Source organism: Stenella coeruleoalba (assembly GCF_951394435.1).
Source record: "Stenella coeruleoalba genome assembly, chromosome: 14".
In the NCBI taxonomy this organism is placed as follows: domain Eukaryota; kingdom Metazoa; phylum Chordata; class Mammalia; order Artiodactyla; family Delphinidae; genus Stenella; species Stenella coeruleoalba.
The window spans coordinates 54,837,314-54,853,923 of record NC_137160.1 but is presented as its reverse complement, the minus strand read 5'-3'; the positions used below and the strand labels follow the sequence as shown (position 1 = coordinate 54,853,923).

At 37.8% G+C, this 16,610-nt stretch overlaps 1 protein-coding gene across 1 annotated transcript in view; it reads right to left on the bottom strand.

Moving 5' to 3' along the window:
- Positions 1 to 284: 284 nt before the first annotated feature.
- Positions 285 to 16,610, bottom strand: part of SMCHD1 (structural maintenance of chromosomes flexible hinge domain containing 1) — a 128,692-nt gene continuing 112,366 nt past the window's right edge. The window contains exons 46-48 of the mRNA XM_079942278.1: positions 8,225 to 8,383; positions 7,830 to 7,932; positions 285 to 599 (exon numbers count right to left, since the gene is read on the bottom strand). Of these exons, the coding sequence (XP_079798404.1) occupies positions 575 to 599; positions 7,830 to 7,932; positions 8,225 to 8,383 (287 nt within the window). The 3' untranslated portion in view covers positions 285 to 574. The remainder of the gene's footprint in view (positions 600 to 7,829; positions 7,933 to 8,224; positions 8,384 to 16,610) is intronic.

The following is a 16,610-nucleotide window of genomic DNA, read 5'->3' as shown; positions in this document are numbered from 1 at the left end:
CACTTTAATGTTTTTCCATATATCTTAACATCTGAATTCCCAGATACATGTGCTTGTCTACGTTTATTCTGAATTCTTAAAAGTTTCCTTGCATATTTACAATTAAATACCTAACCTCTAGAATTTTCCTTAAACACAACAGACATAACAGTTATGTTAAATAAATTCACACAAAAGTAATAAAAAGGTTTGCTTTCAAGAAATAGTTGTAGCATATTCATGATAAACATACTGAAAAATAGTACATACACTTTTCTTCAGGATTAATAAATGCTATGTGTCAGTTTTGCAGTCACTACCATAGCTGCATATCTCTGACACACCTGCAAGATAATGACAACCAAAGGGCATGATGACTGGAAGAATTCCAGTAAACCCATATTGTTCGGTGAGATTCACAAAACTGAATGGTTGTTTCCAGTGCCATCTGGCTAGACATGGAAATACATGTCTAGATACTTGTTATCATCCCCAGAAGTATTCGTCTGTAAGTCACCCTCTTGGTCTTCTGAAACAGAGCTGCAGAAGGCAGGGCATTCTTAGTGAGACCAATGGCCCCCTCTTCTGTCACCTCTCACACATCTGTTTTGGTTATAATCCTGATCAAAATGGAAAAAAAAAACAGTAAATTTTATGTACCAAAGTTTTCCTTTCCTGTAACTCCCTCATCAGACCTGGATGGTTAAATATCCAGTGGAACTATGTTCTACTAATTATAATAATTCTTGGTATAAACAGACAATTAAATCCTTGTATATAACCACTTCTTTCACATGTATGCAGCAAACAAACAAAAGCTTAACATAAAAACAGTAATTAATATATACAGAGGAAGGGATAAGTAATTTTTAGCACAGTTCTCTGGAATGGTGTATCCCAGACCCAAATTCTGCAGATTTTTGCCTATTTTCCCCTTTCCTAAAATGAAATGACCACTTTAAAAATTAACAAGAATTACAATGCTCATTAGAGAAAAGTCACAAAGACAAGCAAAAGGAAGAACACTTAAAAATACCCACAATTCCATTCACGTAGAGATGAACAGAATGAACATTTTAGTATATATTTATGCAGATATTTCCTTATTCAGATATACTTTTTATTTATTTAATTTATTTATTGCGGTACATGGGCCTCTCACTGTTCTGGCCTCTCCCATTGCGGAGCACAGGCTCCGGACGCGCAGGCTCAGCGGCCATGGCTCACGGGCCCAGCCGCTCCGCGGCATGTGGGATCTTCCCGGACCGGGGCACGAACCCGTGTCCCCTGCAACGACAGGCGGACTCTCAACCACTGCGCCACCAGGGAAGCCCTATATTTCTTAATAATAGTTCCCTGAACTGCCATCTCCAAATAGAAGACACACAATTTTGATAAAAAGCTATTTTGTAATCTTTATTAGTAGAAAATCAGGGCTTCCCTGGTGGCACAGTGGTTAAGTGTCCACCTGCCGATGCAGGGGACACGGGTTCGTGCCCCGGTCCGGGAAGATCCCACATGCCGCGGAGCGGCTGGGCCCGTGAGCCATGGCCGCTGAGCCTGCGCGTCCAGAGCCTGTGCTCCGCAACGTGAGAGGCCTGTGTACCGCAAAAAAACAAAACAAAAAAACCCCAGAACTGAAGCCTCTACTGAAGAAAATGAGTCTATTGCATAGTATATATTGCTAAGTATATTTTGTTGATTCTAAAATCCACATTTTTCCACATTTAACATCTCTGAAATCTACCTTATAATGTCATGAGTTAATTTGCAGTGTTTTAATGTTTCATGAAAAATGGTGTTTCTAATAATTACTGACATCCTACAGTTGATGAAATATGGTATATAATCCCTATAAAAGCTAACAATATATAAATAGGTAATAGCCACATACTAATATAAATAATAACATAAACACACACACATTTTGCTATTATTTCCTACTACTGAATTTGTTTCCAATTGTATGGATGAAATATATCACTATTTCAGTACTGTTAAAGATACTTTAATTTCAAGTGCTGTAACATTTTTGATATGGTGTGATTTATGGAGAACAGGCAGAGACTGGGGCAGAGGCTGGGGATGAGGAAATTACTAATTAAACAGTGGCTTAAATTTTAAACTGAAATTTAAAGTGATTTTAAATTTCCCAAAGGTAAGCAGGATGCAAAAGGGAAGCCATAGGCTAGAATACACCAAATTTGCAACCTAAATCTTCTCACCTGCCACCACAAAGCTAGACATTTGTTTTCTGTGTGCCAAAAGCTGTACTGACAATATGGTCTCTCTTGCTCTATGAAAACATTTACACTCCTCCTCCTTTTCTTGATATTCTACAGTTTTGCTATGAATTATCTTGGTATATCTTTTGTCAGTCATTGTGCTGGGCGTTCAACGGACCCTTTCATCCCTGGGAATTCTCTTCCACATGATTTTCTTCTCCATTTTCTTCTTTCTAGGATTCCTGATAGTCTCAGTTGGTTCTCTACATCTCCTCTCCTTTCTCTTCACATATCTTCCCTATTTTTCTGTGAAGTTTCCTTTACTTTAGTCCTTTGAATTTTTTTTTCCCCCTCCTTGCCTGGCTTCCCCCACACTTAGTTCTTTGAATTTTTAAATTTCAGCAACAGTATCTGTAATCTTGTCCTGGCTGTTTTTTTCTCCTAATACCCCCTTAGTTTCATGAATATAACTCCTTCGGCAATCTAATCAAGAATTATGTACAGTTTTAAAAGAGTTCGGTTGAATCATCTTCCAGGGGTGGTTTTGCTATTTATCTTGGATCTCCCCTCACATGTTGTTGACTCCCCTCATATGTGTGATGTCTCTTGGTTGTACGATTACATTTAAGAAAGAGGACTGTGCTGCTGGCCTGGATTTCTTCTGCTGTTATAAAAATAGAACTGTTTTCCCATTATGGCTCCTCTCTGAGTGGGAATTTTATGGGATAGTGGGAGCAGGGGCGTGGACAAACAGGCTTTGCTTTAAGGGCGTGGCTGGAGAGCCAACTAGTAGGTTGCTAGTCCCTAGATGCTGGCAATAGACAAGCCTCTAGGGTGCCACCAAGTACACCAGAAGCCAATATACCAACATTTAACTAACTAATTACCATCATTATCTAACTTCCTGGTGGGAGCTTTAATACCTGGAACAAGGGAACAAAGCTCTCAAAGTTTGGGGTTGAAAATTTGGCATGTTCTAGGCTAGGTTTCCTCTCCTTTTCCATTCTGCTCTCATCCTTCCTGTTTTGGGCTGGACTTCTCTGACTGAGTCTAGGGTTCCACCAGGCATTGTGTCCCTCTGTCTCTCGACCACTCCCAGTACCTTCTCCTTTAGTATATTCCAGCCTTGTTTCTATCCTGTAATTCCCAGAAAACCTCAATCAAATGTGAAGGCAGAAGGAAGACCGTTTCAGACATGCAAGGGCTCCAGTTTCTTTCTACACGCTTTTCATAAGGAAGTTATCAGAGAAAGAAAGACAAGGAGGGCTTCCCTGGTGGCGCAGTGGTTGAGAGTCCACCTGCCGATGCAGGGGACACGGGTTCGTGCCCTGGTCCCGGAAGGTTCCACATGCCGCGGAGCGGCTGGGCCCGTGAGCCATGGCCGCTGAGACTGCGTGTCCGGAGCCTGTGCTCCGCAACGGGAGAGGCCATAACAGTGAGAGGCCCGAGAACCGCAAAAAAACAAAAACAAAAACAAACAAAAAAGAAAGACAAGGAATCCAAGAAACAATGGATTCAACTCAAGAGAGCTGCCAAGGAGGACCCAGAAGGCCTACATGGTTACTAGTTACTAAAGCAGGTGGAAGAATACATGATCAAGTTACATACTGAAGGAAAAAAGAAAATTAGAAACTCCACAGAAGTTAACAACATCCAAGAAACAGTCTAAATAAGAACTGGATTAAAATTTAACATGATTTTAAGAACTGATACAATATAGAAGATTTATTTGACTTTCATGCTTGGAACACTGACTCACGGCCTAAGTAAGTGTCATGACGTTAGAACCTTACAAAGAGGGAAATGTAATCCTAGCACACACTTTGCCTACACTATATATTTACATAGCCATAATAATATATGTTGTTTATCACCTTCTACCTTTGAAAAAAGCATGGAGGACTGGGTTGATGGTTACAGGAGAGAATATAACTAAATAATCACGAGAAAGGGTAAGTTCTAAAATAATTCAGAACAATTTAGTCCAAAAGTCATGAGGTGGGCCAGGCAAGACAGACCTCCACACCAAGGTGTTGGGTGGGCTGTGCTGTCTGAAAGCTGATAAAACAAGACCAACATAATGTATACAAAAAATGGAGGCAACAACAGAATAACCACAACAGTTAAAACAAAGGTTGCCTCTGGGAAATGGGACGGGGTAAGGATACACAGGAGCAAGATTTCATCATCATAAGCTCTTTCAATACCTGTGCTGTCCAACCTGGTAGCCACTAGCCTCGTGTGGCTCCAGAGCACTGGCAATGTAGCTAGTCCTAATAGAGATTTGCTGTCTTCTGAATTTTGAAGACTTTGTATGAAAAAAAGAATTTAAAATATCTCATTAATAATTTACTATTTGCAGTATGTTGCAATGATAGTATTTTGTACCCTGTGTTCAATAAAATATACTATTAAAATTAATCTCGCTGTTTCTTTTAAAACGGCTCCTAGAAAATTTTAAATTACATGTGTGGTTCACATTTTACAGTACAACACTAAATCTATACACCAATTCATTTACATACATGTATTACTTTAATGAAAATGATACTATTACTAACAACTTAAATATAAACTAAAAGAAACTTTAGCCCATACCACCTCTGAATTGCTACAAAATCTTAATAAATAAGATCCAAATTAATGACATCATTTGTAGTTCTGTAGAACTGTAAGGTCCTAGGCTAATTCAGTGCTGAGGCTGCAGGGTAGCCTCAAGAATATGTACTTTAAAACTGCTTGACAGGAATTTCCTCACTTGGTCTTTTAAAAAACTGGAAAAATGTTTCCCATCTTCCATAAAACACTTCTTTTGTTTGTTTGTTTTTTTGTTTGTTTTTTTTTTTTTTTTGAGGTATGCGGGCCTCTCACTGCTGTGGCCTCTCCCGCTGCGGAGCACAGGCTCCGGACGCGCAGGCTCAGCGGCCATGGCTCACGGGCCCAGCTGCTCCGCGGCATGTGGGATCTTCCCGGACCGGGGCATGAGCCCGTGTCCCCTGCATCGGCAGGCGGACTCTCAACCACTGTGCCACCAGGGAAGCCCCATAAAACACTTCTTGAAAAATTATGGCAAACCTACAGAAAAGCAGAAGAAATAATATAACATTTTGCCCACTCTTATTTTGATATGCAGTCGCTTTTTCATCCTGTAGTGTTTTAGAGTATATCCCAGACATCATGTTATTCAACTGGTAAATACCTCAGTACACATTTCTAACTGTATATTTATCTTATTATAAACTCTATGATGCTGTTATACACAAAATTCACAATTCCTTAATATATATAATATCCAGGTGATTTAAAAATTTCTCCAAATTTTTTCAAAATTGCATTTTAAAGATTCAAATCCATATCCAAACAAGGTCTACAATTTGCATTTGATTATTATACCTTTCAGGTACTTTTATTCTATAACAAACAGTTCATCCTTCTCCCTATGCTTCTTTTATGTCATTAATTTATTCACAAAACCAGTCATTTGTCCTGTACAATGTTATATTCTTGACATTCTAGCTTTGGCGTACTGCTTCCTGGTGGCATCATTTAACTTGTTCCTAAATTTCCCTTATTTCCTGTAGACTTGGAGTTAAACTGAAGGCACTTCTCAAATTCATGAGAGATTTAAGCTTTGATACCTTAAGGTATCTATTGTATGCAATGAATTAACCTCCTTCCTGGGCATCTAGAATGTTAGATGACCTATCCTGGGGAAAAGTCACCCAGTTTTCTGCAGTGCTTATTTCCTGCACAGAACCCCAGCTGAGAAAGGCTGACTGGAAGCTTCATTAGATTCAGGTTATTTCTCTACTGAATCACGTAATAGCAAATATCCTGCTTTTTAATCAGTGGGTTCAGGAATGTCCATCTGATCTTTCCATTATTAGCATTACTATTATTTTTTTTCAGGCAAGGCTTTATTGGGGCCCCTCCTACAGCAGGGGGTCCATTATTATTAACTTTCCCCCTCAACTTTTTAACCTAATAATTTGGGTATCCATTGATTATTATTTCCTAAATCCATTATTTTATTAGGAGTGGCCAAAATGTGATGTTTTAATTTTATCATGCTTCTTATACTTTATTCTTATATAAAGAACTTTATAAAGAAGACCTTCTATAAAAAACTTTCTCCAATTATTTGGTTACCCTGAAAGTTCACATAAGAAAGAATGAACATGTCTTTTCTATATGAATATATCAATGAGTTGGTGTCATTATCTCACAATTTTTTTGCAAGATATTATTTTGGGGAGGGGCATACTATGGCTTCAGTCTACCTCTCCAACCACGTCTTGGGACTTTCTCCCTCTTACCCACTATATTTTAGACTCACAAGCATCTTCTCAGTTCCTCAAATATGCCAGGCTTGTTATTTTCTCAGAGCTTTCATACCTATTCTCCCTCTGACTGAAACCAATCCCTACATGGCTGGCTTCTCATCCTTCAGTTCTCTGTTAAAATGCATCTTTCCCAACAACCAACATAGTTTTCCCATTATTCTACATCACTTCATCCTTTGTTCTTTTTTTTTTTAATTTATTTTTGGCTGTGTTGGGGTCTTTGTTGCTGTGCGTGGGCTTTCTCTCATTGCGATGAGCAGGGGCTACTCTTCGTTGCGATGTGCGGGCTTCTCACTGAGGCTGCTTCTCTTGTTGCGGAGCACAGGCTCTAGACATGTGGGCTTCAGTAGTTGTGGCATGCAGGCTCAGTAGCTGTGGCGCACAGGCCTAGCTGCTCCGCTGCATGTGGGATCTTCCCGGACCAGGGCTTGAACCCGTGTCCCCTGCACTGGCAGGAGGATTCTTAACCACTGCGCCACCAGGGAAGTCCCCTATCCTTTGTTCTTTTGTAAAACTTAACATTATTCTATATTTTTACATATAGAAAAAGGTTTACTTTTTTGAATTGTCCTTCTTCTGCACAGGATTGCAGACCTCCCAAGGGGGCAAGAACCATATCACTTTTATTTACCCAGCAAGATACAGCACAAAATAATCAAATGGTTACTGAATAAATGTAGAATATGTAGATGGATAGGGCATAGAATACCAATTCTAAATACCACGGTCTCAAAGGAACTCCTCAAAGGTCAATACGAGAAACTTATTCAGGCAGAGTCTATATTTGAACCTTTTGAAATAAGGTATAATAAATCCCAGTACTATGGTATCTTTCTGTGGGATGGCCTTACTAGCATCTATACTGAAACAGACAATTTTCTTCACTGAGTTAGGATGCAGATGGCTTTGTTGGCTTCTTGGTGAGCTATGTAAGTGGTATCTGATTTTCCAAACCACATATCATAAGCAACTTCTATATGAGTAATGTACAAATGATTCTGCATATTCTATACTTAAGTTGCTGATCCTATGAAGCAGAATACAGTGTATTAGAAAGTTTCCAAATAATTTGCAAAAATCATTTAGAAAACTGGAGCATCCTAGGAGAAAATAATGATTACATCTTATCTTCATTACCCATCATCATTCAGTTCACTTAAAAAGAAACAAAACTAATTCTGGTTCAAGGTGGGTAAAATACCCTCATGCTATATTTAAAGTATAAAGAGCCAAAACCTTGACAAAGTAAGCAATCATAACTTTCGGGTCACAGTAGACTCACCTATTTTGTCTTGTAACTTCTCTTCTCATTCTCTTAGGAGGAACTGGACAGTCTGTCATTGGATGACGCAGTGAGTCATTACACTTACGTGTGGGAGTCATACCTGTAAAGACAGAAAATTTAGAAAATAAACCTTTAAAAGACTGGAATTATTATAAGCAATACAAGTGAATGTCTTAATTTATAGAAGAGTAATTAATAAATAATACTGAGAATGCTTCTTACTACTCTTGCTGACCGAACAGCTTACAAACATTTGTCAGTTCACTTGGAGGTCAAGAGTGTCTGTAATTTAAATTCTGGATCATTCGCATACTTTCTTCTTGTAGCTGAACTCTCTCTAATCATGAACACTATCTTCATGCAGAGAAAGATGTTAAAAAAAAATACAATACCTAGTTTTTGCTCTATCAGTTTGAGATTCTTCTCTTGTTCATCAAGTTCCTGTTTTTTCTTCTTCATATCCGGAGTGTGAAGGTATTCCAACTGCCCGTTAAGGTCCTTGTTCACACTGCTCAACTTGCACACAGCATTGCGGTACTGCTGAAGAAGATCTGCAAAGAAACCAAAGACATTCGATTAAAAGTACTGATATCATATCAAAGCAGTGTTTTAGGAAAGAAGAATCAGCAACACTGAGTGTTGTTATAGTAACGTGGGAACTACTTTTAACGTTCGGTGTAAACAAATACAATAAAAAAGCACAGTTTAGAGCCCAGCACAAGACTGGTGCTTGTTAAATATTAATTTTTTTCAGCTGCTTGACTTTAATAAATTTCTATGTCAGGAAAGAGTTTTCTATATAAAAGCACTCTGAATTAAATCACTCTCTCAGTCAGTGTTTACATCCTGTTTGATACTCAGTATTCAATCTAACTCCACAGAAATTTGTGAGAAGGGGAAGAATGCACTAAATATAGCATTATTAGAAAATCCCTGCTTCCCAGTACTGATGAACCTAGTGGCAGGGCAGGAATAAAGATGCAGACGTAGAGAACGTACTTGAGGGCACGGGGGGCAGGGGGGAAGGGGAAGCTGGGACGAAGTGAGAGAGTAGCTGACATATATACACTACCAAATGTAAAATGGATGGCTAGTAGGAAGCTGCTACATAGCACAAGGAGATAAACTTGATGCTTGGGCTTCCCTGGTGGCACAGTGGTTGGGAGTCCGCCTGCCAATGCAGGGGACACTGGTCCGGGCCCTGGTCCGGGAGGATTCCACATGCTGCGGAGCAGCGAAGCCCGTGCACCACAACTACTGAAGCCCGCGTGCCTACAGCCCACGAGCCACAGCTGGAGAGAGCCCGTGCACAGCAACAGGGACACAATGCAGCCAAAAATAAATAAATAAATTAAAAAAAAACCAAAAAAACCAAAAAAACCTTGATGCTTTGTGACTATCTAGAGGGATGGGATAGGGAGGGTGGGAGGGAGGCTCAAGAGGGAGGGTATATGGGGATATATGTATACATATAGCTGATTCACTTTGTTGTATAGCAAAAACTAACATTGTAACAACACTGTAAAGCATTTATATTCCAATAAAGATGTGAAAGAAAAAAAAAGAAAATCACTGCTTCCAACAGACATGATCATTACCTTAAACACAGCTTTCAAAAACACTCTTGGATACTTAATTTTCAGAAAGCTTAACTTGCATTACTTTTTTAAAAACATATTACATTGGTCAAGTTTGAGACTATTTATTGCCTGTTTGTATAATTTATTAGACACCAAAAATTAAATACATTGACTATACTTCAGTCCAGGGGTCAGCAAACTATGTAGTCCATGGGCCAAAAATGGTTTATACAGTTTTAAATGATTACATTCTAAATGGTTATATAAATATGTTCATAACACCCTCAATTTTGCCTCCTGGATCACAGAGCCTAAAATATTTACTATCTGACCCTTTGAGACTCTAGTCACACAAAGATTATCAATATTCATGGGAATGGGCATAAAAACACCCAATTGCTTAATAAATATATACAGTGGGTTTACATATAAAACTGTGGAAGAAATTATTTGAGTCAGGGTACACGAGATACGAGATATTCTATACTTTAAGGGTCAATAACAGTATTTTAAAAAAACTATCAAGCATTCTGGGAACGAGTGAACAAACACACACCTGTGAACACTTATGAGAATATTCATATATTTAAATATGAATTCCATATGTGTAACTGAGTGATGACAAGGTCCTTATGTTTCTTAATTCTTTATGATTTATTGGGAACTCAAAGGTAACTAAAAATGTCTGGTTTTCTGGTTTGATAGTATTTCTAATTTCATGTTAAAGTTATGTTTTCTATATGCATAAAACTATATTTATTTTGTATGTGAATGAGTTACAAAATTATGTTCAGATCCATATGTTAGGGATGCTGCCTAATTCAGAAGACGATACACAAAAATTTCAAGTTGCTAACGGTTGAAATCCTACTTCTTAACATAATAAGTTAGTTATGAGGTTCTTTTACCTTTTAAATACTCAAGAAAAAGTATGTTCAAAAGCTTTAACAGAACATTAAGTCAACTTGTTATTTATAAACTGAAAGATGGATTATTAAATACTTCCCATTAAATGGAGCACTAATATTAAGTTCATATTTTATGTATAAGGTAGACAGAAGCAACTTAATTTAATATGCCTTAGCAATTCCCAATTTTTTGTACATGAAATGTAATTTCTATTTACCATAGTGTCTATAAAAGTCTTTTCTAAGTCATTTAATAACATTTTGCCAAAGAGAAAAGCTAAAAATTCATATTTAATTCTGTTTATAAATGATTTTAGAGCTCTAACATTATATGTTGTCTGAAAATTTTAATTATCTAGGAAAAAAACTAATGATGCTTTACTGTGAAAACAGCAAAATACTTTAAAATAAAAAATTAGGGACTTCCCTGGTGGTCCAGTGGGTAAGAATCCACGCTCCCAATATAGGGGGCCGGGGTGCAATCCCTGGTCAGGGAACTAGATCCCACATGCATGCCGCAACTACGAGTTCGCATGCCGCAACAAAGACCCTGTGTGCTGCAACTAAAACACGGCACAGCCTAAATAAATACATAAATATTAAAAAAAAAAGTGTAGCTTAAAATTAAAAATAAAATTAAATTAAAAATTAGTTCATGTAAAGGGACAAAAGCTCAAATTACAGTGTGTTTATTTCTCTATGCTACATATTAAGAAAGATATATAGATTATTTCAATGTATTCAGGGGTAGACTCTCTGGGAACGAATCAGAGAAGTTCTTGTAAATTTTGTTACTTAATTTTTAGGTGACACATTGTTCACTGAGGCAGATCTGGAAAAATATATAGAAGAGGATAATGGAGAAGTAAATTATCTCAATTATGTAATTCAGGAAAAAAACATTTTTCTTTCTACTCTTTTGTGTCACTGTGCAAATGAATACATACACTGTCCTGAACTTGGCAAAGTTATCTTTTTTTTTTTAAAACATCTTTATTGGAGTATAATTGCCTTACATATCTAACATTTTTGAGGTTGAAATTCCTCATCTGTAAAATGAGGGGAACAGCAGTAAATGAAATAATTCAAGTGACAACCTTAACAATGTATGTGGGACATAATAAGCCCTCAAATAGTAACTATTATTATTCTCTTGAAAATTGCTTATTCATGTTATCCACTCATTTTTCTATTAGTCTTTGTCTTTTTTCTTGATTTTTTTTTTTTTTTTTTTTTGCGGTACGCGGGCCTCTCACTGCTGTGGCCTCTCCCACTGCGGAGCACAGGCTCCGGACGCACAGGCTCAGCGGCCATGGCTCACGGGCCCAGCTGCTCTGCGGCATGTGGGATCTTCCCGGACCGGGGCACGAACCCGTGTCCCCTGCATCGGCAGGCGGACTCCCAACCACTGCGCCACCAGGGAAGCCCTTTTTTCTTGATTTTTAAAGGTTGCTTTTAATAATAAGACTATAACACCTTTGTCTACTATATATGCAATTTTCCCCAGTTTGTCATTTGCCCTTCCATTTTCTTCAAGGTACTTTAAAATTTTTATGTAAACTTAAAATAAATTAACTATAAAATGTTTTCTCACATGTGCCAGTACTTGTCTGTCAAAAAGCCCTTCTCTCCAAGGTGGGTGTTTCTATTTTAGATAGGCTGATCAGGGAAGTCCCTGAAGGTGTGACATTAAAGTATAGAACTGGAAGGAAAAGAATCAAGCCATGAACGTATCTGGGGCAAAACCATTGGAGATAAGGGAACATTAAAATAAAGTGTTCCTTTCAAGATTAAACTTTCTAATTTCTATTCAACTGTGCTAAGAACTTCCTGAACACAGCTGAAGAATGGTGGTACTATAAGTTTTCTTTGCCTGTGCCATTTTGGGAAATAGGTTTATTAGTTTCATAAGATGCCCTGAGTGATCTCCATTTTTATCTATACTCTGCAACAAATTATATTTGAAATTCACTTATGAAAAACCTATAGGATGGAGTTAACTTTTTGAACACTTCTTCAGGCAATGGTCTGTATAAGTTTTCTTCCTTATTTAAATCAATTTTGTTCACTTGCAATTTTCTAGAATTTAGTCCACTTTATTTGGACATGCTAAATGTATTTATAATATTATGAAAACCTAAGAAATCTCTATTTCTGAATGCATCCTTTGAGCCATTACTCCTATTGTATTTATTTTTGCCCAAAGACTGTCTTTACAAATTGTATATTCAATACAAGGGTTTTCTTTTTTTGCAATCCATTTGGTTGTACTTGTTTCTTGAGATGTATTTTTTCCCTCCTCTCATTTGAGTTGAATGGTTAATTTGTTTTTCTCATTTAATAATAAAAGCGTTAAGCCTGTAGGTTTACATTTGATCTCAGCTGTCTTCATGCCTGTTATGTATAATGTGTAATATTCTCATTCTTTTTAATATTTAAACTTTTTTTGACAAAATAGTTGTTTCTAAATATCCACTATTTGAGCTTACTTTGGGAGGAAAGGAATAAGTTATTTTTTAGTTCTGTTACTATCCTAAGTAAATTTTGCTTTTCGTAATTTGTAGTCTCATTGTAGCTGAGTAGCAATTTGATCAACGAATTTATGGCCATTTTTTGTGACATATTACCTTCTTACCTAAGAAGGTACTGGTATTACAACTTATTAGGTAGAAAATTCCTTGTTTTTTGACTAACGACCTGTCATGGATTAATGGTTTCTCATAACAATATTTCTGTCTCTGTATAATCAACAGTTTTAAGAAATTTGATTATGTAATTTATTGCATCAAGTTAATTAACTTTTGGTCCTCTAGTATGGAATATATCTGTTATCAAAACGAATCTATCTTTGTCCTTTTAGTGCCATTGCCTTGAAGTTAACTTTGACATTAATACTGTTACTTGTGATTTTGTCTATTCAATGTTTACATTTCTTCTTTGTTAATTCTTTAATTTTACACTGTATTGGTGTAGAAGGGAGTTTCTTATAAAAGCTATAAAGCAGTGTCATGGAGAGAATAGCCTTCAGGTACAGCTGGCTCTGGGTTTGAGTTCTGTTCTATGGCTTATTGACCATGTGGCTTCTCATGTCATTTAAATTTCCACACTTCTCTCTTTACTCACTTTATTTAACTTTACTTCCTGGCACATGTTAAGCACTCGATAAATGGCAGCTATTTTTAATATATCCTAGCACTAGATTTTAAAAATCTGAATGTCTTTAAATGAAAGAACTTCATGTATTCACATGTTATTCAAGGTCTTATTTCTAATCATCTTATTTTACAACATGTAAATACTCATTTTTTCTTCTGTTTTATGCTCTAAATTTATTTGCTCTTATTTCATTATCTCATATCAAATACTATAATGCAAAACACGGTCTATGCAAAATTAGAAGACACTCTGCTTTTAATTGTGCTAGTAAGCAGGCAATTTTTGTGGTGGTAGTCTAGTTCAAAATTGCTTTTTCTCTGCAAACAATCCCATGATACACAAGGAAGAGTTTCCTCAAAGCTCTGTTCTATCTGATCCTTACTATGGCTGGCTGATTTCAGAGGGAACTTCTATCTCCTAGGAGGTGCGGGCTCTGAGTCATGTTAAGAGATGCCCTTCTAGGTGAAGATGCAAGGAGCTCACGCTGCTGAATGTCCCAGAGCCATCCTTGTTTTTGTCTTGGCTGTTTCCAATCTCCTTTGAATGTGTGATTTCCTCCACTTTCTTTCCAATACATTCCTGTTTCACTTAAAAGTGGTCAGGCCTGGGCTTCCCTGGTGGCGCAGTGGTTGACAGTCCGCCTGCCGATGCAGGGGACGCGGGTTCGTGCCCCGGTCCGGGAAGATCCCACATGCCGCGGAGCGGCTGGGCCCGTGAGCCATGGCCGCTGAGCCTGCGCGTCCGGAGCCTGTGCTCCGCAACGGGAGAGGCCACAACAGTGAGAAGTGGTCAGGCCTGGTTGCTATCGCTTAAAATCAAAAGTACCTTATACATATCCAGTAATTTTAAATTGTCTCATTTGATTTTTCAAACCGTTTGTCTAATATTTGAGTGCTTATTGTTGAATCATTAGTCTGTATGTGGAGTGTATCTTTGAAGATATTTATCAAGAAGAAAAAGTAACTGTTATATTTTTTAAGTCCTTGCATTATCTGTTAACTTTACATGTTTGACAAACCAATAGGGCACAGAAGTCTTTAATTATAATCTTTTCATCCCAAAGATCTATGGATAAGGCCTTACTGTTATACTGACAGTCAGATGCCCAGGTAAACTGGAAATTCTGTCAAAAATACCTGCGCATTTTTAAAGTTCCACAGGTAATTCCTTTTAGTTTGGGATCCACTGCCATAAACTGTAGTGCTGGAGTGATAAGGGTTGAGGGTTTTTTATGCTGATTCACTGCCTCTGACTAAATTGTTTTCTCTTATTTCTTATAAGTTTGTTTAGATGTTCACTTATTTTCTATAGAGAAGATTTTTTCATGCATTCACTGTCATCATTAACAGAAGTATGAAATTCTGTATTGTTTATAACTTAAACTTTCTGTATATTATGATGTTTTGACATCTTAAAAAGCCTTTCTGGCTGGCGAGAGATTGCCTCGCCTGGGACGAGCCAATTCTTAGAGATAGCTAAGCGTCTAGCATGCCTTTGATACACAAACTAACCAATCCAGAGCCAAGCTTCCTCTATCTGGCACCTGCACCCCAAGGAGTAACATTCCTCTGCCTTAATCATCTCAGAGCCAGGTACCAGGCAACTAGCTAGAAACCACGCCTAGAGCCCAAAGACCACTGAAATTATTCAAGCAGGTCAACCCTAAACTGTTGACCTTGTCATCCCTTTGCTGCAGAGACCCCAGTAAAGGCTGTGGCTGAAGTACTCTCCTTGCTCCTGTCTTCTGCCTCCTGACCACCCTGGTGTTCTTCCATATGGCCCCTGTGTGGCAGGCTGTGCCTCCTGTCCCTAGGACCTGTGAGTATAATAAACTTTGTTTTCCTGGGCCTCTCTTGTGTCTCCTCTTGCAGCTGCACCTGACTATCTCATAAAAGGAAATATGAGATATCCTACCATCTTTCTCAATTACTATTTTAAACATTGCTGGGGGCTGAAGTAATAACGCCAAACTGGATACTACCCAAATTCCTCAACAGCAGAATAATAAAGAAATAAATTGTGGTATACGTACACAGTGGGATACTAACCTGCAATTAAAATGAACTACAACTACATACACAGTGTTGAACAAAGCCAGACACACAAAAAAGCATGGATTGCATAATTCCATCTACATAAAGTACAAAAATGGGAAAAACTAATCTATGCTCTTTTAAGTCAAGAAAGTTGTTATCCTTTGGAGAGGGGGTCGGGCTGTGACTCGAAGAGCCCTGAGAAGCCTTCTGTGGGGCTGATAATATTCTATTTCTTAATACAGAAGCAGTGTTCATTTTGTGAAAAGCCTGTATATTTATGAAATGTGCACTTTTCTCTATGTATATTACACTTAAAAAATTAACAACAAAATGTGGTGTATACAACACACAATAGAATATTATTCAGTCTTAAAAAGAAATTCTGACACATACTACAACACTGAAGCGCCTGGAGGACATTATGCTAAGTGACGTAAGCCAGTCACAGAAGGGCTAAGACTGATTCCACATACTTGAGGTGCCTACAGGAGTCAATGCACAGAGACAGAGACCTGGGCAGTTGCCAGGGGTGGGAAAAGATTTCTGAAGATTGGCAGCAGAAGAGTATGAATGTACTTAACACTAGTGAACTGTACATGTAAAAATAATTAAGATGATAAACTTTGTTGTATGTATTTTATTACAATTTACTATATATTTTTAAAGTTAACAAACTACTTTTCGCTGGAAAAGTAGATATCCAAGCATATTAGAACTATATAAAATTAAGAGCAAACAGGCTCTTAGATGATGGCCTGCAGGGGAACGTCCTGTGAAGTATAAGCACTTCAAAGCACAGACGTACAGATAATTATATCGGCCAACTAGAAACAAGGGGACACAGCCTGCAGAAGGGAAAATGGGGAAGGGAGGTCACATGTCACACACACTAAAAAAGATATATCTAGATAGTTACCAACTTTGAAATAAAAAGAAGTATTATGATTTGATGACATACTAGTTTCCTCAACAAGGAAATCTTTTATTTCAAGGTAAGAATGAAAATATGGGGCTTCCCTGGTGGTGCAGTGGTTGAGAGTCCGCCTGCCGATGCAGGGGATACGGGTTCGTGCCCCAGTCCGGGAAGATCCCACATGC